The sequence below is a fragment of the Bubalus kerabau genome, chromosome 6 (genome assembly GCF_029407905.1).
Source record: "Bubalus kerabau isolate K-KA32 ecotype Philippines breed swamp buffalo chromosome 6, PCC_UOA_SB_1v2, whole genome shotgun sequence".
Taxonomy (NCBI): Eukaryota; Metazoa; Chordata; class Mammalia; order Artiodactyla; family Bovidae; genus Bubalus; species Bubalus kerabau.
Window position 1 is genome coordinate 50,122,575 of NC_073629.1, and position 21,158 is coordinate 50,143,732.

The following is a 21,158-nucleotide window of genomic DNA, read 5'->3' on the forward strand; positions in this document are numbered from 1 at the left end:
TCCATGGTGAGAGTCCATGGTGCGTTGTTCTTTTTAAGTGTGGTTAGGAGAGTTTGGATTTAGGGTTTCCTTAGTATCTATGGCATGTCCTTGATACTGTTGTTTTTGAAGTTTGAAGGGTAAATTTGTGTAAGTTGAATCTGAAAATTCCAGCGTGGAGCTAAAGTAACCAAGGAGCTGAGCGTTTTCAGATTTATCTTTTATAAAGTAGCACCTGAGGGCCAAATTTGCTTTATTTCCCCAACATTGTTTTTAGTAAGAGTTCAAAGATATGAGAGGTGTTCCTCTTCCCTTTGCCAGTGAGTATTTTCTCCCTGTCTTGCTACCTCACTTGTTGGCTCTATCATGCTCACTTCCTTTTTCTGTTTCTGGAAGTAGGTGGTCGCTCCTTTCTCTTTTTTTTCTCATTATCTTCTTTCTGCCCTCACTTGTTTCTGTCTTCCTTGGTTTTGCCTCTCTCCCCAGTTTCCGCTTACTCTTCTTCCTCACACTCACTTGTCTTTTTCTGCATTCTCCCCGTGTGACCATTTTTTTTCTCTGCCTCCAACACTACGCTTAGCCTCCCTATCCGCCCCATGGGTCCTGTTTCTCCATCAGTTCTTCAGTTCTTTCTGAATGTTCCAGCATGAAGATAACTGATAAGGCTTGTTTTCCTGAGTAGAATGATGTGGAAACCTATGTGCTTTCGGCCCCTGCTGCTTTCTTTAGTTATTCCATCTTTCTCAGACATTTTTTCTCATTCCGAGCGAGTTTGCAAGTGCAATAGAAGTAATTTATAGGTCTAAGTGGGAAATAGGACCCTGTACAGAGGGTAGAGTAGTTAGTTGGTTTTGAGGAAGTTTATTTTTCTGAAAAGGAGTCAGGCTTGTGTTACACTTTTACCTGCTTTGGATCGTGTTTTTGTTTTCTTAAGAGTTGGAGAGAGAGGGACAAGGTCGTCAAAAGAAGTACCTCATAAAAAAATGTATATTGTTCATCCAAGAAATTTTCGTTTGTCAGATGTAGTCATCAGGTGACCTATTCCTAAGGTTCCTCCGCCCGTTCTGCCACAAGCCACACGGGGCTGCTAACACGTCCTGCAGCGCTCAGGACCGCCAGCCGGCCAAGGTGCAGCTGACCGTCGGAACCCCGGGCGCGTGAACCAGAGGCCGCCCCCACCTGCCGCCCGCGTCCGGCCCCGCCCCCCGGGCGGCGGACCAATGGGCTGGGCTCCGGGAGGCGGGAGGCGCGAGGCCGGGGGCGGGGCGGCCGGGGTTGGGGCGGTAGTGGCGGTAGCTGCAGGGGCCGCGGCGGCGGCGGCGGCGGCGGCTTTGGCCGGGCGTCCGAAAGCCGTGGGGGATGGGGCCGGCGGCGGCGGCCGTGACGACCGTGATTGTCGGGCGGGCGTTCGCGCCCGGGACGCGGGATGAAGCGCCGCGGTGAGTGTCGGATGGCGGCGTTCGCTCCAGCTGCCGCGGCCGAGGCAGGGCATTGGGGTCACTGGCGAGTTGACGTCTAGGGTCCGGGCGGCCCAGGCGGCGGCGGGAAGTGGAGGCCACTGCGGGTGCGCTAATGACCGGTGGCGGCGGGCCGGGTCGGTGTGCCCAGGACTCCTGGTCCTCCGGGAGGGGTCGGACGGGACGAGGGGCGCGGCAGCGGAGGGGGAGCCGGGAGGGCACGAGCGGTGGCCCTGAGCGGATGAAGAAGATAATAAAAGCAAACACTTAGCGTGTCCCACGTTCGGCATGCTGTTTCCTAAGTGCGCTACACATTTTAACCTCCTGAGAGTTCCACGATTATTTAACTCATTTTTCAGATGGGAAAAACGTGTCAGAACACACAGGCTAGTAATTGGCAGTGTGACTTCAACTCAGGCAGGTTTGCTCCAGAATCTGTGCTGTCTATCGCTACAGAGTTGATCTGACCCCGTCCTACCCCACCTGCCCTGACAGCAGTCCTCTCTTCAGCTGGGTCTCATTCCCGATGTATTTTAGGATTTCCGTGGTTGCATTGTTTTCGTCTCTGTCTTTTGGGCCGAGTGAGGGGTTTTTCGTTCCGAGGCCGCGTAAGCCTCAATGGTCTTTCCCAGGTCTGCTGTGGACGTTTTAAGGGCTGGACTTTTTTTTTTTTTTTTTCCTTTTTGACGGCTGAATTTTCAAGCCTGAGACGTTTCATACTGCAGCTGTAGTAATTCACGAACCTCTTGTCTCCATGTTCATCTTTCTTGACTGTCTTCCTCAAGACTGAATTGGGTTTATAACTTTTCGGAGAGCAGGATTGTTAGTTGCTAAAGGCGGGAGTTGAGTGCACCTTCTCCAGGCGTCTCCTGGACAGTATCTCTTGTCCATCGCTATCAAAGCCGGACACACTTTTTGGTTGCTCCATTTTCCCACTCTGTTTAAACGCTGAAATGGGGAATGTGGTCTTTGGCTTTGGGTAGTTTTGGCTGGTCAAGGGAGAGCCCTTCCCGTCAGGAATGCTAGACATTCTGGAGGCGTGGGAGGTTGGGCAGCTTCATCTTCTTTAAACGTGCTGAGTTCTGACTGCACTGGAATGAAGTGTATGAGTATTGCATGCCTTCCTTTAGAAATTAATTATTTGCATATTACTGATAAAAGTTTTCAACATTCCCCTCTTCTCTTTTAGTGAGGAGTGCATTTAAAAAGACCTCCAGGGTGAATTTTCCTGATTTTTTTTTTTTTTTTAACATCTCTAAGATTCTTACCAATCAGAAATTGTGTCGAAATAGCAGATTTCTAAAATATATAGCAATTTTTCCTGAGGTAGAAATGGTAAGGTTGGGAATTAAATACAGATATTTGAAGTTGTTTCACTTTTCAATTAGGCAGCCCGGTGCCTAAAATGAAAATACTTCTGTAAGGAGACATTTGGGGTGGAGGAACATGAGGCAAGAACATTTGATAAACGCAGTCTACTGAAGTCTTGGAAAAGACACATTCCAGGCTACCAGAAGTTAGTGTTCACATTTCTGATGCACATATTACTTAGAATTTGGAACATACAGAGAAAGTAGTTTTGCACAGTAGTTTTCTCTTTGCTACACAGTTCTTTGTGAAGTGGATAATATGTGTTTTTTTATATTGATGACTTTGAGTTGGAAGAAATGCAAGAGAATTAGAAGAGTTTCACAAATATTTTGCTCAACAATCTGTTTGCCCAGTTCAAACTTCACTTGGAAGTCATATTTAGTAGGCTTCCACAAAGTCAGTGACGTTTCTGGAATTGTTTCCAGTCCTATATTTCATGGTCACAGTTTACAGATATATTGTAATGAAGCCACATGTTGTTCATTACTTACCTATGTCTACAGTCTCCTGCAGTAAAGCACTGCTAATGATAATGGCTAATAGTTATTGCACCTTCATGATGAACCAAGTGTTGTGCTAAGTGTGCTTTCCGTATTATTATCTCATGTAATTAAGTTTACAGTTACAGTATCTGGTAACTACATTTTATGTTCCCACCAACTAGAGGTTCATTTTGGGACATGAGAAAGTAATGTGGATGATCTTGGAAAGTGTATATCCTCCAAACTTTCTCATTGCTTGCTTGCTAAGTCGCTTCATCATAGTTCAGTTTTGTGAAAGTATGGATTAACTTTATATTAACATTTTTTCAACTGTATTGTTTCCTTTTTTTAGTTTGAAATATGAAAAGTAGTAAAGTGTATATAGTAAAAATAAAGTGTAGTACATTACTCATCATAATGCTGACTCCTCACATCCCCATCATTTTTGTTTGTTTACAGATAGTCTTGACTAAAAATGTTCAAGCATTTTTGAAACACTCTATAACTTTGAGTTACTAATTTGACAGTTGAAGTAAAATAGTTTTACTGAGGTGGTGATTTGTTTTATTTGAAGCTTGTGACATACGCTTTAAAACTTATAACCATCTTTTTACCAGTGACAATGACCAGTTTTCTAATATACTAAACTAAAAGCCATCAAAATTAATCACAGTGGCTTTACTAAGTAAGCTGCAAAAGTGATAAATTAGGCAAATAGTCTTCTAAATTAATGGTTTGTAAAAGAGCTGCCCAAACAAGACACTTGAGTGTTGTTTTGTTTTTGTTGGAGGGGAGACTTAGGTATAATAGTGCCCCCTAAATTGTCCTAAGTTCATTTTAGAAGTTATTTACACATTTAAGAATTAATGTTAGATAGGTTTGAAACTAGAGTAAATGTAGAAATTGCATTTCCAGAAATGATTTGAGGATAACAATATTGAATAAAGGACTTTTAAATGTTATTAAAGAAGTGTCAGGACACCTTATTTAATAATCAGAAGTAGAGGAACAGTAATAGAAATCCACCTTTGATTTCAGTCTTATATACCCTTGCCTTTACTCAACTTTATATGCTTTTCTTTTTTTGAAAGATACTATTTTAGAGACAGATTTTTAAAAACAATTTCTATTTTCCATTCAAGACACTGAAACAAACCAGAGTTAACCATTTTATTTCTATGAAAATTAATTAAAATTTTGTAAAATTATAAAGTTTATACATTCATTATAAATTGCTTATTCATTATTGTTCATTATTCATCCTGCAAAATCATTACTTATTCAGATAGTTTTGAGTTTTTCATCTCTCATTCTGCTATAAGCAGAGAACAAACACATGGTTAGCAAACATTGGTCATGATTGCCTTGAGATTATAGTCTGGATAGGGAAACATGAATCATCTATGGGAACTTGGATAAGTGCAGTGATGGAAAGGATAAGATGCTATAAAGCATCCAACAGGAAATTCTGTTCTAGTTTGGTGGCGGTGGTGGTTATGAGGCAGGGGAGGTCCAGGAAGGCTTCTTTGAACTGAGATCAGAATGAGTAAACAAAGAGGAAGAATAGTCCAGGCAAATAGAACTGTATATAGACAAGACCCTGTTGAGTCCAACAGTTGGTGTTTTTCAGGTTGTAGGGACAAAATCCATAGTAAGTCTCAGAGCAATTTGATGGGTTACAACTGGCATTTTAAAAAACGAAATGGAACAGGAAAGAAAACATCTGAGTAAGAAAACATCACCTGGCTCCTTAGCCAGTATCTGTTTTATGTTTATGTATTCCTGCATGCATACACCATACACAAACATACTTAATATGTATACTAGCTCCTGATAGAAAATTATTTTCTCTACAAGTCATGGTAAACAAATATTATTGAAAAAATGAGAAAGAGGTGTGTGGGTGGCCAGAGTGCTGAGAGTGTTGAGTAGGAATTTGACTTCAGATGACATTGCAGAAATAGATAGGAGGCAGATCTCATGTTGAACCTTGTAATGCACGATAGCTTCTCATTGTCCTTTGGAAGAGTTTTAAACAGAGAAATAACATGATGAGATTCATGTTTTGAAAATGAATACCTTTGTAATGAGATACTATCTATGGAATGAACAAGAATGAATGTGGAGAAATCATTAGGAAATTAGTAGCAGTAGCTCAGACAAGAAATCATGGTTATTCAGCTAGTGTGGTAGTAGAGATAGAATTAGATAGAGTAAAAAACTGTGGATGGCTGGGGCGGGGCGGGGGTGGGGTGCGGTAATCTATGGAGTTGGGCAATGTATAGTAAAGAGTAAATGGTACAATTTTATATCTTACATGTAACCCAGAAATGAATATTCCATAAAACTTTCTACTGTAAATTTCACAGAAATCCTTAGTCACTCTACCATTTTCAGAGTATCCAAATATCCAAGACAAAACATTTGGTAAATATTTCAATGATAATGCTTGAGCTAATATAATTCCTCGAGTCATTTCTTTTTTGATTTCAAGAGATATAAACAAAGTTAGGACTTTTAATTCCAGGAAGATAAAATGTAAGGATGAAGCAGAAACATAGTAAGGTTTTCCTTGAGTTCCAACTGTGTGCCCGGTTTAGGTGTTTTAAATGAAGTCTTTTAATTTTTATGTTCCCTTTTAATCTTCACACAGCCTATAACCAAATTGTGCAGGTTACTAAGTGTTCAGCTAGGATTCAAATCTCAGTCTTTGTCATAACAAAGATTGTGTTTTTATTATATCACCATGAAATTACCAAAAATATTGCTCCAGTGATCATATATTTATTTGTTCAGTCCAAGTGTGTCGTCATTGACTCAAAGGACATGAGTTTGAATAAGCTCCGGGAGATGGTAAAGGACAGGGGAGCCTGTGTGCTGCAGTCCATGGGGTAGCAAAGAGGCGGACACGACTGAGTGACTGAGTAACAACAGTGTGTCAGATTTGTGGACATGCTTAGAACTTAATTTCAACAGAGAAGTATTCTTGATGAAAAGTGATAATCCAGAGTGTGTATGTGTATTGTTGTTTAGTTCATGGGGTCACAAAGAGTCAGACATGCTTGAGCGACTAACACTTCACCAAAGTTGTCAGTTGTGTCTGACTCTTTGCGACCCCAAGGACTGTAGCCTACCAGGCTTCTGCATCCATGGGATTTTCTAGGCAAGAGTCCTGGAGTGGGCTGCCATTTCCTTCTCCAGGAGATCTTCCCAACCCAGAGATTGAACCTGGGTCTCCTGCACTGCAGACAGACGCTTTACCATCTGAGCCACTAGGGAAGCCCAGAAGAGATGATTAACAGTTTGTCAGGTAAAACATAGGAATGATGGAAGGGAGACTTTGAAAACAGGCCTTTCTATTTTCAAAGCTCATATTTCACCTTCATTTTTGAAGGTGAGGTCATAGTGGGAGAATATGTTCTTCCACTAAGTGACATTTCAGAACAACTTTTATAGCTTAAAAAATTCTGTGCCCTAGGTATTAAGAGGAAGTTTATTAAGAGCATAGATTTTGGTCACAAGGCAGATGTGGTTTTAAGTACCAATTCATCATTTATCAGTTGAGAGCTTAGACAAATCATTTAACCTCCAAATCACTTTCCTAACTTGGGAATTGAGAATCTGCATATCATAGACTTGTCAAGATTATTGGCACTTAATAAATGGAAGTTGCTATATTAGTAATACAGAGTTTGTTGTTTTTTTAAGTATTGAATTTTAAATATTGAGGCAGGCTTTGAGCTGTTTGTGAAAACCTGGTGTTATAATGTACCTTGGTTAATGAAATATTTGCATCTCTCTTTTTTTCTCTCCCACTTAAGGAATTCCATTTTTTTGACTGTTATGTGAAAGGATGATTGCTTACAAACAGAAAAAGACAAAGAAAAAACGTGTTTTGTCAACAGGCCAGCTCTCAACTGATGTTACAACTTCTGAGATGGGGCTCAAGTCCATAAATTCCAACGCCATTTTGGATCCTGATTACATCAAGGAGTTGGTGAATGACATCAGGAAGTTCTCCCATATGTTACTGTATTTGAAGGAAGCTATTCTTTCAGGTTTGTTGACTCTCTTTCCCTTAGCCTTCTTACTGGATGGTTTGTAATATCGTAAATGCCAGCCTTGCTTGCATATAAGAATGTACACAGTAGTAGAAGCAGAGTATTCTGCTTTAGCTATTTTATATGTGTTTTGCCAAATGTTTGATGTTTCCAGTGTAAACTATGTTATAATCAGATACAGTGCAATACGTAGTAGAAAGCTTGGGAAGTGAGGGAAAAAGACCCATTTGATATGGGAGATTTTTAGATATTTGGAATTTTAACCCTCTTGTTAATGGTAGCAATGCACTGTTTGGTCTGTAATAAGCACACTAATATTTTTAATTTACATTGTTAATACATCTGCCTAGATTCAGTTCGGAGAAGGCAATGGCACCCTACTCCAGTACTCTTGCCTGGAAAATCCCATGGACAGAGGAGCCTGGTAGGCTGCAGTCCATGGGGTTGCTAGAGTCGGACACGACTGAGCAACTTCACTTTCACTTTTCACTTTGATGCATTGGAGAAGGAAATGGCAACCCACTCCAGTGTTCTTGCCTGGAGAATCCCAGGGATGGGGGAGTCTGGTGGGCTGCCGTCTATGGGGTCACACAGAGTTGGACACGACTGAAGCAACTCAGCAGATTCAGTTTTCTATATTGTTCTTGAAACAGTCTAAAATCACTGATTTGAGTGAATTTTTTCCTCAGAAGTCAAACTTAATTCTGTTTTGCTGTTCTCGTCCTCAAAAGAGAGTCACAGAATTTATTTTTTGTCTAGTTAGAAATGGATACTAGAGCCTGAGACTTGATTGTCCTAAAAGAAAGAGCTATATACATCTGTACTCCCTGACTTGATCTTAGTACCTGTCTTTCAACTTTCTGTGCCTCTTTTATATCTAATTTTGATGGCAATTAATAATCATACAACTGATATTCTTTTGTAATAAGTAGCAGTTCAGTCCATATTCATAAAGGTATGTCTGGATGTAGAAAATGAAGTTTCCTGGTTATTTATATGTGACCTTCTGGGGTTTCATAGACATAAGATTTCAGTAAATATTTTCTGTGAATATAAGTTAGATACTCATTTTCTGATATGCATTCTGAAAAATAGAAACTAAAAAACCATGCCTTTTGTTTGTCATAAATACTGCTTTTAAGAGTTTATTTCTAACCTACCTGTAATTTTCCATTTGAAATGCCCAAAATACCTGGACTTGAATTGTAGCCTCAAAATTTTAGTATTGGATTTATCCTTAAATGACAATCATGTAAGTCATTCTTTTGAGACTAGATATATGTTTTTAGAAAAGAATTTACCTACATTTCTGTTCATTTTAATAGCTTGATTTAAAAAAAAATAGCTTGATTTTGAAGTCTAACTTCGGATAATTAAATGCTAATAAAGTTACTTTGTTATTGTGGAAAGATATTCTAAATACATTAAGCATTATACCAGTAACAGATTCATTATTAAAATGACACATCTGCCATTTATTTAAAAAAGCATAGCTGTGTAATAAAGGTTTGTTCTTAACTGGGTTTTTTTTTAATTTACATATAGTAAAATTTTATCTTTTTGATGTAACTGGGTTAACTTTTAACTCAATTTATATTAATTGGCAAATCATTTAAGGTAAAATCTGATTTTATTTAATGTATCAATTAAAATAGGTTTCACTAATATAAATAAGAGTTTTAGTTAGAGTATCTATTTGTTTTTGTTTTCCATAGGAAATTTTACATCATTTGGAATCTTTATCTCACATGTTTATCCCTTGTTTCACAGATTTTAAATGATGGTAATTTAAAACAAGTTGGACCCACTCCTTATATCCATAAATTTTTTTAATGAGTTTTAAATTTGTGAATAGACAGTTCATTAGGAAGGAAGAGGATTGAAAGTTGATCCTAAGTAAGAAGAAAAGAGGAAATTGGTAATAAGATAGGAAAAGGAAACTACCTTTTGAGGTAAAAAGATGTATATGGAAATATATTTTTTACATAAATGTAATGTTAAAAATATGTAAGGATGTTCTTTAAATAAGAAAACTAGTACTTCAAAATTTAGAACTTGAGTGTATTGCTAATAGTAAAAAAGTTTTCCATTTACGGTTAGTAAATTAATGCAAAAGACCATCTTTTGGGTAACCAGCTCTCATTAGTAAGCAGTGGCCAGAGAGTTTCCATTAGTTTATCTTTGGATTGATTTTAATGCTTGATTCTTTAGTCAGAGTTAAAAGGATTTATGTATGCCATCTCAAAATAAATTTTGGATTTAGCAAGAATTTATTTTCTCTGTCTTTGTGTTGTTGTTATCAAAATCTGGAAATATATTCTTTAGTTTATTTGAATTGATAGAACCTTTTTGTTTGTTGTTTTCCTTAAAGGAGTATGTATAAACAGTATAAATCAACCTCATTATAAATGACAAATGCCACGTAATAAAATGTTTAATTTCGATCATGATTTTCAGCTTGTTAGAGTGTCATGCTATTTAGTTAATAGAATTATTGCAAAAATCACATGAGATATAATCTTCAGGAAAGCAGGTAAAAAGTTTAAATTCTGTAGCTGTCTAAGGTGGTTTAATATACATATGTTAGTGGACATAGACATAGGTCACGCTTTTGTCTCTGAGCACTGAGAAATTTCCCTGGACTCCTGCTGTTCTGTATAGTTGTAAACTGGCCAGACAGCAAAGAGCTGTTTCATATTTTTCTTTTGGAGTGAAGAGACCATTGTCAGTATTTGATTGGTGGCTTTGCCACTGTTTTGTCTTTTGCCTCCTCAAGAGGAGGGATGCCACATTTTTTATATTGTTTATTACCTTTCAATTCATGTTGGTTGGCTATGAAAAAGCTAAAAAGTTGTCTTTTAAGAATGTAGCTGTGGGTATGCAAATCACCTTTGGTGTTGTCTGCATACCATTTTCTTTATGTACTTTACCTGTCATGAAGCAGTGGTGTAAAGTAATAGCTTTGTGATAGGTTTTGTATCTACATTTCCCTTTCCTTGAACTAGTTATAGAGATTATTATAATTGTATATGATGCTTTACATTTTACAGAGTAGTTTCACATGCAAACAGTAATCACACAGTCCCCACAAAGGCAGGGTTTAGCCCATTTCATAGACAAGTTGTATGTGTAATTTAAATTATGTGATTTCATCAACCTCTGATTGCTGATTAATAACTACTATTTCATTTGGAACCTAGAGGTCATGAATGTAGAATGGTGTGACCTTTGCTCATGCTTTATTAGCTGTTTTACATGGCAGTATGATACTATTACAGAGAAGGCAATGGCACCCCACTCCAGTACTCTTGCCTGGAGAATTCCATGGACGGAGGAGCCTGGTAGGCTGCAGTCCATGGGGTCGCTAAGAGTCGGACACGACTGAGTGACTTCACTTTCACGCATTGTAGAAGGAAATGGCAACCCACTCCAGTGTTCTTGCCTTGAGAATCCCAGGGACGGGGGAGCCTCGTGGGCTGCCGTCTGTGGGGTCACACAGGGTTGGACACGACTGAAACGACTTAGCAGCAGCAGCAGCAGCAGCAGCATGATGCTATAAAGACACTGCTCAGTTTTCATTTCATTCTATTTCATGTGGTATTTATATTGACTTACCCAGTATGGTAGCCTCTAGACATATGGCTGTTTAAATTTAATTAGAATTTAAAATTCAGCTCCTCAGTTGCAGTAACTGCTTCAAGTGCTTATTACCCATCTCTGCTTAGTTGCTACCATTTTGAATGGTGACGATATAAAAATTACCATCATTACAGAGATTTCTCCGGTGGCTCAGACGTTAAAGCGTTTGCCCGCAATGCGGGAGACCTGGGTTCGATCCCTGGGTTGGGAATATCCCCTGGAGAAGGAAATGGCAACCCACTCCAGTACTCTTGCCTGGAGAATCCTATGGACGGAGGAGCCTGGTGGGCTACAGTCCATGGGGTCACAAAGTGTCGGACACGACTGAGTGACTTCACTTCTTCACTTCTTCTTCACAGAGATTTCTGTCAGACAGTGGTGGTATTGACATTTGGTTTTCATCAATCTCTGGAATATTGAGATGAATTTTTGAGCTATAAGTATTTTATATTTTTATAGCCTGAAAAGAAAACCTAGAAAAAGTTGTTATTTTCGCAAAATTTTACCTAGAAATAGGAATTCTTGGAATTCATTTGAATTCCCCTTCCTTAAATTGCCTTTGGGATGTGTAGCTTTCATGCAGTTATTTGATTTGAACCAGCAGATCACTTTCTAAGCAGTTTATACAAGTTGGTGAGATTCGTAATAAGGGATGGCAGAAAGAGCTCAGGAAAGAGAATCACACAATCTAGGTTCTAGACCCAGTTCTGCTATTGACTAGTTTTGGAATATGGCTTAAGTCATTTAATACTTTGTTAAAAATGAGGTACTTATACCAGATGCTATTGATATTATAATTCTGATTTAAAAATTGATTGGAGTTGGAAATTCTACATTGTTCAGAATATTGACAGTTCAGAGCTGAAGAAGACAGCTAAGTATTTGTATTCAAACTATATAACACATTTTAGAGGACATCTGGCTCCCACCAATTTATTGGGTTTTTTAATGTGAATTTTATGATAACTTTCTTAAATGTGATGTTAATGAAAATTTCCCAAGTGAGGATGTTACGCTCATATTGCAGTAGGTGTTGATGAACTGATTACAGAAAATTGTTGTTGTTCAGTCGCCAGGTTGTGTCTGCCTCTTCATAGCCACGTGGACTGCAGTACACTAGGCTTCCCTGTCCCTCACCATTTCTTGGAATTTGACCAAGTTCATGTAATGTCTGCCAAAGGACTCTCTGCCCCCTAAGAGAGTTAAGATGTGTGTGCACTTTGTCTCTACTGTTTTTATTTACAAACGAAAGCAGAGAGCTTAATGTGGGAGATCATAGGACTGTGAACACAGTTGCTTTTGATATAGGGTAAGTGATAGTTTATTGATTCTCTGTCCACTATGTATTTCCAAGAAGAGGTTACCCTTTGAGTTTTTTTGGGGGGGTGGGGGGCTGTGCAGGATCTTTGTTGCTACACAAGCTTTTATCTAGTTGACGCGAGTGGAGGCTTCTCTCTAGTTGTGGTGCACGGGCTTCTCATTGCTGTGGCTTCTCGTTGCAGAGCGTGGGCTTTAGGGTGCTCAGGCTTCAGTAGTTGTGGCATGTGGCCTCAGTAGTTGTGGCTCACGGGCTCTAGAGCACAGGCTCAATGGTTGTGGCACAGGGGCTTAGTTGCTCCATGTATGTGGGATCTCCCTGGATCAGGGATCGAACCCATGTTTCCTGCATTGGCAGGCAAATTCTTTACCACTGAGCCATCAGGGAAGCCCCCTTAGTCTTATGTAAATAGCAGATGTGAAATTTGAAGTTTCAGATCTCTCTCCAGTGTCATTATGGTACATTATGAATAATTACAGGACAAAGTTTGCATCTTATGTTAAAATGCTGAAGGCACGCTGTTATATGTATATCCCCTGTGTTTAAATATAGCACTGCAGATTCATGTATGTGCAGGACCAATTCAGGTTTATGTTGCCCCACCGAGAAATAGTGTATTCTGAATTCCAAAGATAAATGCTCTTCTAGTTTATACAGTAACCTTAAACTCTCCCTTTGTGATATACCTTCTCCATTCCCAAGTGAACACCATGTGTGGAAGTTCGAAATTTGGAAATTTGAAGAAGTACAAGGCTTTTAATTGGGCTAGAAAGAATAGTGCACATTGCTTACTTTGTCTAGTACTCAGTGCTTGGAAGTGTCCATTGCCATTATAACATACATTTGAAGAAAAAAATTGGCAGTTAATCTAATACGTATAGATTTTTTGATTATGTAACTTTAAAAAATGGATTTTAATAAAATTTTACTATTGTGACAATGGTGCCCTGTTTTTCTGTTTTGTTTTTTAAATAGGTTAGGAAGGAAGATAAAACTTCATCATCAGTTTCAGATAAAGTTCTCTAATTGTTAAAAATGATTTCTAGTTGAAGAGTGTTTTTATCACTTTTAATTTGTAAAAATGTAACTGATCTCATAAGTGACAGCTTTTGATGAATTCTGAGTTCTAAATTTAACAGAACTGTAGTCGGAAGTGGTATGTGAACATTCTAAAGCAAACTTTACTGAAAGAACAAATTAAGTAAAAATTTTAATGTCATTAAATACTATGTTCTGTTGTGAGAGGGAAGTTCTGTATAAACTTTCAAAATCTGAATTGAAATCTTGTGGATTACCCCATTTTTTACACAGGAGGATGTGTAAATTTATTTGGGCAAATTACAGTGAGTATTAATTTTACCATTGTTGGCTAGTATTTTACTTTCAACCTTTATAGTGTGCAAGAAATTTTGTGAAATACTGGAAACATAAGTTGCTAGTCCTCCTATTGTGTTTTTCAGAAGTAAACCTCTCTAGAAGTGATTTCTAATTGTTATCGTTTAGGAAAAGCTAATACAGATGTTAATAGGTTCTGGCTTAGTGTCTAGAAGGTACAAAATGAATCTTTGGGGAATGAAGTATGAAATACAGGTAGCTCATTTATTACACATGTGCCAGCTTTAGGAGATTGCTTTCCTCTTCTGCACTTACCTAGTATGGCTTACATAATTGAACCTCATTTGTAATAGTAACTGGCATATTCAACTGGAAGTTGAAGCCTGTTAAATCAGATTGCAGAGTATACCTGTCATTAAGCTATAACTTTTTTAACCATGTTGATTGTTGTGGTGACTAAGAACATAAATTCTAGAGCCAGAGCCCTGAGGTGGAATTCTCATTCTGCCACTATTTGTATATAACCCTGGGCAAGTTACCAGTATTCTCTTCCTCAGTTTCACATCTCCTAAAATAAGATAGTAGTAACTACATTATTGGGTTATTGTGAAAATTAAATGAGTTCATACTTCATATATGTAAGGCTCATAGAATAAGTCTTTTAAAATGTCAACTGTAACTATTTTTACAATCCCCAAGTGATTGGATAATGAAAGTTGCTGTTAAGGCTTCACTTTTATCCTGTAAATTCAGAAGTCATTTCAGAAAACACAAAAGTGAGTTTCCTTGTGATAAGTTCTGAAAACTTTTCCCCTCCTCCTTGTTTTCATTGCTTTCCCAGAGAGGGTAAACTGAATAAGACTGAGTTAAAAAATTATTGTCAGTTTTTATTTTTTTAAATCAAGGAAAACACCATGGCCTTTTCACTTATTTATTTACCTAAGTATTTCCATGAAGTGTTTGCAGTATAAACACTGTGGTATTGTGTTAATGCATGAGAACCAAAAAGTGGAACTGGCTAATCTGTTCTCACTTGATAAGCTGAGTGAAGCAGAAAATAAACGGCACAAATGAAAGAAACAATAAATTAAAATTCACATTACCATATAGGGATGGTAGATAAGCAAATGTTGGGATATAGGAGTTTTACTCTTTTATATAGCTAGTATTAAAACTGATTGAACCTTATTTGCATATTTAATACCTTTGTACTATAATTTAAATTTTATTACATTTATAATATGGCCACTATAAAACTTAAAAATTATAATTATATGCCAAAATTAAATACTGTAATTTACTTGGTAGGTATAGAAATATTTTTATAAAATATATTCTTATGATTTTTTTTCTAAGTGGTTTACTAATTTAGATTTTACATATAAAATTAAATTAAAATTTAACTTTAATATCTCTTTTTCATTAAAATATTGTGGAACCATACTATAATTTGTTACTGAGTGTAATTCTGTGTGGGACAAATCTGTTTTCAAAGGTATTTAGTTTGAATGGCTTTCAGATTTAATAGTAATCATAGTTTGCATATATTAAGACTATAAAACACTTTTGTTTCTGTCAATTTATTTGATATTCACAACAAACTTATAAGGTAACTTGAATGAAATAATGATGAATCTGAGGTTAGAGAAACTGAGTTTTGTATATGGTCATTTCAAGGAAGTGGCAGATTAAGCATTGGAATGGAAGTTTGATTTAAATCTATTGTTTTCTACCACACCAATCAGCCGCATACCTTTCTTCTGTATTGAAAAAAAAGTAAAAGTAGTTCAGCTGTGTCCAGCTCTTTGCCATGGACTACCCCTGGACTGTAGTCTGCCAGGCTCTTCTGTCAATGAAATTCTCCAGGCAAAAATACTGGAGTGGGTTGCCATTCCCCTTTCCATGGGAATCCTTCCAACCCAGGGATCGAACTCAGGTCTCCCGCAGTGCAGGCAGATTCTTTACCGTCTGAGCCACCAGGGAAGCCACTGGGGAAGAACAGTTACTGTCTTTTTTTGCTTAGCTCATTATTGCTGCTTTTGGTGGTTTGGAGATATTTAGTGTTGGTGAAGGAGCTGCCTAAACGTAAAACTTTCTGAAAAAATAAAAGTTCAAGAAGCTTTTGCTTCATAAAATGGACTCTGTGGGAGAGGGAGAGGGTGGGGAGATTTGGGAGAATGGCATTGAAACATATAATATCATGTATGAAATGAGTCGCCAGTCCAGGTTCCATGCACAATACTGGATGCCTGGGGCTGGTGCACTGGGATGACCCAGAGGGAGGGTATGGGGAGGGAGGAGGGAGGAGGGTTCAGGATGGGGAACACAGGTATACCTGTGGCGGATTCATTTCGATATTTGGCAAAACTAATACAATATTGTAAAGTTTAAAAATAAAATTAAAAAAAATTTGAGATAGCTTTATTCTTCTATAATGAAAAAGAACATTGGAACATTTTTTAAAATTATAAAACATAATTAAGGGCTTGCTATTTTATAACATCCCAGCTGAAATATTATCAGAATATTCTCATGTCTTAGTAGTTATAGTTAAACTCATCTACTCAAATACATAGGGGAGTTTATGAATCTTTGTACGTAAGGCTTTTTAAATTATCATGTTCATTTCCATTGATTTATATACTTCAGAGATGTGTTCAGTCACAGAAAATAGGAATTATTTATAGAGTAATTTGAGATATTTCTGAAATTTCTTACTGAATAACTCAGTTACTGTCTCAGTATTTTGCTTTAAAACAACTTCAATATCTGTTTATAAGGGCTTCCTTGTAGGAAAAAAGGGATTTCAAATTGGTAGAACATCTATGTTGACAATTATAGGAATGTTCTGCAGTGATTTTTAAGAAAAATTATAGTAGTCATTCTCAGACCCCTCTATGCTGTTAAAAATTACTAAGAATCCTGAAGAGTTTTTGTTTCTGTGGGCTGTATCTGTTACTATATACTGTAAACTAAGAACATTGAAAAATATATAATAATATGTTTTTAAAACATATGAAACAATAATAATTTTTAAATATATTAATAAACATAATAATTTTGAAATATATTTATTTCCACATAGTTAATTTCCTTGACTCTGAGAAAGCCAGAATTTATTACCTTGGTTTATTTAGGCATTTAAACCATTAGTATTTTGTACATACGTGCTAAGTAGCCTCAGTTGTATCCGACTCTTTGTGACCCTATGGACTATAGCCCACCAGGCTCCTCTGTCCATGGACTTTCCTAGCAAGAATACTAGAGTGGGTTGCCATTTCCTTCTCTGGGGATCTTCCTGACTTAGGGACTGAATTCGGATCTCCTGCATCGGGAGCAGGTTCTTTACCACTAGCGTCACCTGGGAAACCTTCTTGTTTAATATCCAATATTCATTTTGAATATTGAGGATTGTTCAGATCAAATCAGATCAGATCAGTTGCTCTGTCGTGTCCGACTCTTCGTGACCCCATGAATCGCAGCACGCCAGGCCTCCCTGTCCATCACCAACTCCCAGAGTTCACTCAGACTCACGTCCATCGAGTCAGTGATGTCATCCAGCCATCTCATCCTCTGTTGTCCCCTTCTCCTGCCCCCAATCCCTTCCAGCATCAGAGTCTTTTTCCAGTGAGTCAACTCTTCGCATGAGGTGGCCAAAGTACTGGAGTTTCAGCTTGAGCATCATTCCTTCCAAAGAAATCCCAGGGCTGATCTCCTTCAGAATGGACTGGTTGGATCTCCTTGCAGTCCAAGGGACTCTCAAGAGTCTTCTCCAACACCACAGTTCAAAAGCATCGATTCTTCGGCGCTCAGCCTTCTTCACAGTCCAACTCTCACATCCATACATGACCACAGGAAAAACCACAGCCTTGACTAGACGGACCTTTGTTGGCAAAGTAATGTCTCTGCTTTTGAATATGCTATCTAGGTTGGTCATAACTTTCCTTCCAAGGAGTAAGCATCTTTTAATTTCATGGCTGCAGTCACCATCTGTAGTGATTTTGGAGCCCAGAAAAATAAAGTCTGACACTGTTTCCACTGTTTCCCCATCTATTTCCCATGAAGTGGTGGGACTGGATGCCATGATCTTCGTTTTCTGAATGTTGAGCTTTAAGCCAACTTTTTCACTCTCCACTTGCACTTTCATCAAGAGGCTTTTGAGTTCCTCTTCACTTTCTGCCATAAGGGTGGTGTCATCTGCATATCTGAGGTTATTGCTATTTCTCCCGGCAGTCTTGATTCCAGCTTGTGCTTCTTCCAGTCCAGCGTTTCTCATGATGTACTTCTGCATAGAAGTTAAATAAGCAGGGTGACAATATACAGCCTTGATGAACTCCTTTTCCTATTTGGAACCAGTCTGTTGTTCCATGTCCAGTTCTAACTGTTGCTTCCTGACCTGCATACAGATTTCTCAAGAGGCAGATCAGGTAGTCTGGTATTCCCATCTCTTTCAGAATTTTCCACAGTTTATTGTGATCCACACAGTCAAAGGCTTTGGCAGAGTCAATAAAGCAGAAATAGATGTTTTTCTGGAACTCTCTTGCTTTTTCCATAATCCAGCAGATGTTGGCAATTTGATCTCTGGTCCCTCTGCCTTTTCTAAAACCAGCTTGAACAGAGGATTCTTGCTGACCCACAAAGATCAAGCTCTTTTTCCTGAGACCTCAAAATAAGACAAAGTATTTTTACCTGCTGTTTCTTAAGTATGTTAATATCTGTAGAAATTAATCTGAAACAGCACAGTACGGGATAGAAATGACTGGCTTTCCTTTCTCTCTATTTTTCTGGGGTGGGGGGAGTGCCATGCTGGCTCCCACCATCCACCATCCAGTTATGCAGTTATTCACTTTCAGGGTACGTGTAGAGCAATATCAGCATTGTTAACCTGAAGTCTCATTGAAAACTTTATCAACTGGAGTCCAGTGCTTATGTGCATTTCCTTTGCCTTTAACGTTATACTCTCCACTCATTTCCAAAGCTACTTAAGCCACACCTAATCTCTTGGGTTTATCTATTATTAAAATTTTGGAAGAATGAGTGGAATTTTTACTGAAGGCACTCTATTCTCTCTCCTCCCATCACTACCTGAACTATTCTTCTTTACCTCTACCGGGGATACCTTTTGCCCTATTATACCCAGCTCCCCACCTAGCCTGCTCCTTTTATACTCGTTATTTCTTGCTCTTGATAATACTGTTAATGAACGGATTGTTTGACAGATAATAGTAGAATTTTCTTTTGTTTTTTCATTCTGTAGATTTTCTTTCTAGTGGCTGTCTTTTAATATTTCTTTAAATATTTGCATAATTATACAAAACGTCTTTAAAAATGTTTTTTAAAGCTTTTAATATTTCACTAGGGAGACAGTATAATGTTAAGAGCTTAGCTTTTAGAATTATACAACCCGGGTTCACATTCTGACTTGGTGAACCTAGATGTGCCTCAGTTCTCTCATATGTACAATGGAAATTTTTAAAATTATCTACCTAATAGAATTGATATGAAAACTAAATGAGGTGATAGGCTTTAAGAGCTTTTAACAGTGCCTAGCACATAAGGAAACGGCAGCCCACTCCAGTGTTCTTGCCTGGAGAATCCCAGGAACGGGGGAGCCTGGTGGGCTACCGTCTATGGGGTCACACAGAGTCGGACACGACTGGAGCGACTTAGCAGCAGCAGCAGCAGCAGCACGTAAGGAAGCATTTCATAAATGTGTCATTATTAAACACCAGTGCTATATATATAAGGTTATAGAAATGAACATTACATCAGAGTATTGTATTTCAGGTGGTTGTCTTTTCAAAGTTTTGAGGATTACTTCAGGGGTTTTAAAGGTTAAAGTGACTATACTTTCTGGTTTGCCAGGCATGGTGATCCAGAAACATGCCTGTTTACTGGGAAGTGCCTGCCTTTTCACTTACTAGAGTATTTTGCTTTGAAAGATAAATTATATGGTCACCTTATTTCCAGGGGTTATTAAAGGTTATCTGTATGTCTTTGACCAGGGATACTATAATGCTCAAAATTCTCCAAGCCAGGCTTCAGCAATATGTGAACTGTGAACTTCCTGATGTTTAAGCTGGTTTTAGAAAAGGCAGAGGAACCAGAGATCAAATTGCCGACATCCGCTGGATCATGGAAAAAGCAAGAGAGTTCCAGAAAAACATCTATTTCTGCTTTATTGACTCTGCCAAAGCCTTTGACTGTGTGGATCACAATAAACTGTGGAAAATTCTGAAAGAGATGGGAATACCAGACCACCTGATCTGCCTCTTGAGAAATCTGTATGCAGGTCAGGAAGCAACAGTTAGAACTGGACATGGAACAACAGACTGATTCCAAATAGGAAAAGGAGTTCATCAAGGCTGTATATTGTCACCCTGCTTATTTAACTTCTATGCAGAATACATCATGAGAAACGCTGGACTGGAAGAAGCACAAGCTGGAATCAAGACTGCCGGGAGAAATAGCAATAACCTCAGATATGCAGATGACACCACCCTTATGGCAGAAAGTGAAGAGGAACTCAAAAGCCTCTTGATGAAAGTGCAAGTGGAGAGTGAAAAAGTTGGCTTAAAGCTCAACATTCAGAAAACGAAGATCATGGCATCCAGTCCCACCACTTCATGGGAAATAGATGGGGAAACAGTGTCAGACTTTATTTTTCTGGGCTCCAAAATCACTACAGATGGTGACTGCAGCCATGAAATTAAAAGATGCTTATTCCTTGGAAGGAAAGTTATGACCAACCTAGATAGCATATTCAAAAGCAGAGACATTACTTTGCCAACAAAGGTCCGTCTAGTCAAGGCTGTGGTTTTTCCTGTGGTCATGTATGGATGTGAGAGTTGGACTGTGAAGAAGGCTGAGCGCCGAAGAATCGATGCTTTTGAACTGTGGTGTTGGAGAAGACTCTTGAGAGTCCCTTGGACTGCAAGGAGATCCAACCAGTCCATTCTGAAGGAGATCAGCCCTGGGATTTCTTTGGAAGGAATGATGCTCAAGCTGAAACTCCAGTACTTTGGCCACCTCATGCGAAGAGTTGACTCATTGGAAAAGACTCTGATGGTGGGAGGGATTGGGGGCAGGAGAAGAAGGGGACAACAGAGGATGAGATGGCTGGATGGCATCACTGACTCGATGGACGTGAGTCTGAGTGAACTCCAGGAGTTGGTGATGGATAGGGAGGCCTGGAGTGCTGCAATTCATGGGGTCGCAAAGAGTCGGACATGACTGAGCGACTGAACTGAACTGAACTGTAAATGTCTAAGCAGGCAGGTGGGCACTGGGAAGGAAGCATGCCTAAAAGAGCGCAGTGCTGCTCTGTTTCAGCTGCTTATGGCCAAGGAGGATATGGGCCTGGTATAACCACATTTTGATTTTTCAAGAGTAGGCATAAATCTGGAGTTCTTGTAATGATCCCCCAGCTTTTCATCATTGGCAGTTAATTCAATTTTTCTAAAAGTATAAAATTTCATTGAACCATATAAAGATCTATGCATTTTATTGTATGTAA

General features: G+C 38.5%; 1 protein-coding gene across 3 annotated transcripts in view; it reads left to right on the forward strand.

The window, feature by feature from the left end:
• ARHGAP29 (Rho GTPase activating protein 29) overlaps positions 1 to 21,158 on the forward strand; it is an 81,531-nt gene that overhangs the window by 11,155 nt on the left and 49,218 nt on the right. The window contains exons 1-2 of one of the 3 annotated variants that reach the window (XM_055585068.1): positions 1,249 to 1,418; positions 7,111 to 7,347. In XM_055585068.1, coding sequence (XP_055441043.1) covers positions 7,143 to 7,347 — 205 coding nt within the window. In that variant the 5' untranslated portion in view covers positions 1,249 to 1,418; positions 7,111 to 7,142. Of the gene's footprint in view, positions 1 to 1,248; positions 1,419 to 7,110; positions 7,348 to 21,158 lie in introns of those variants that run through there. The other 2 variants (XM_055585066.1, XM_055585067.1) reach the window with 2 other exon arrangements.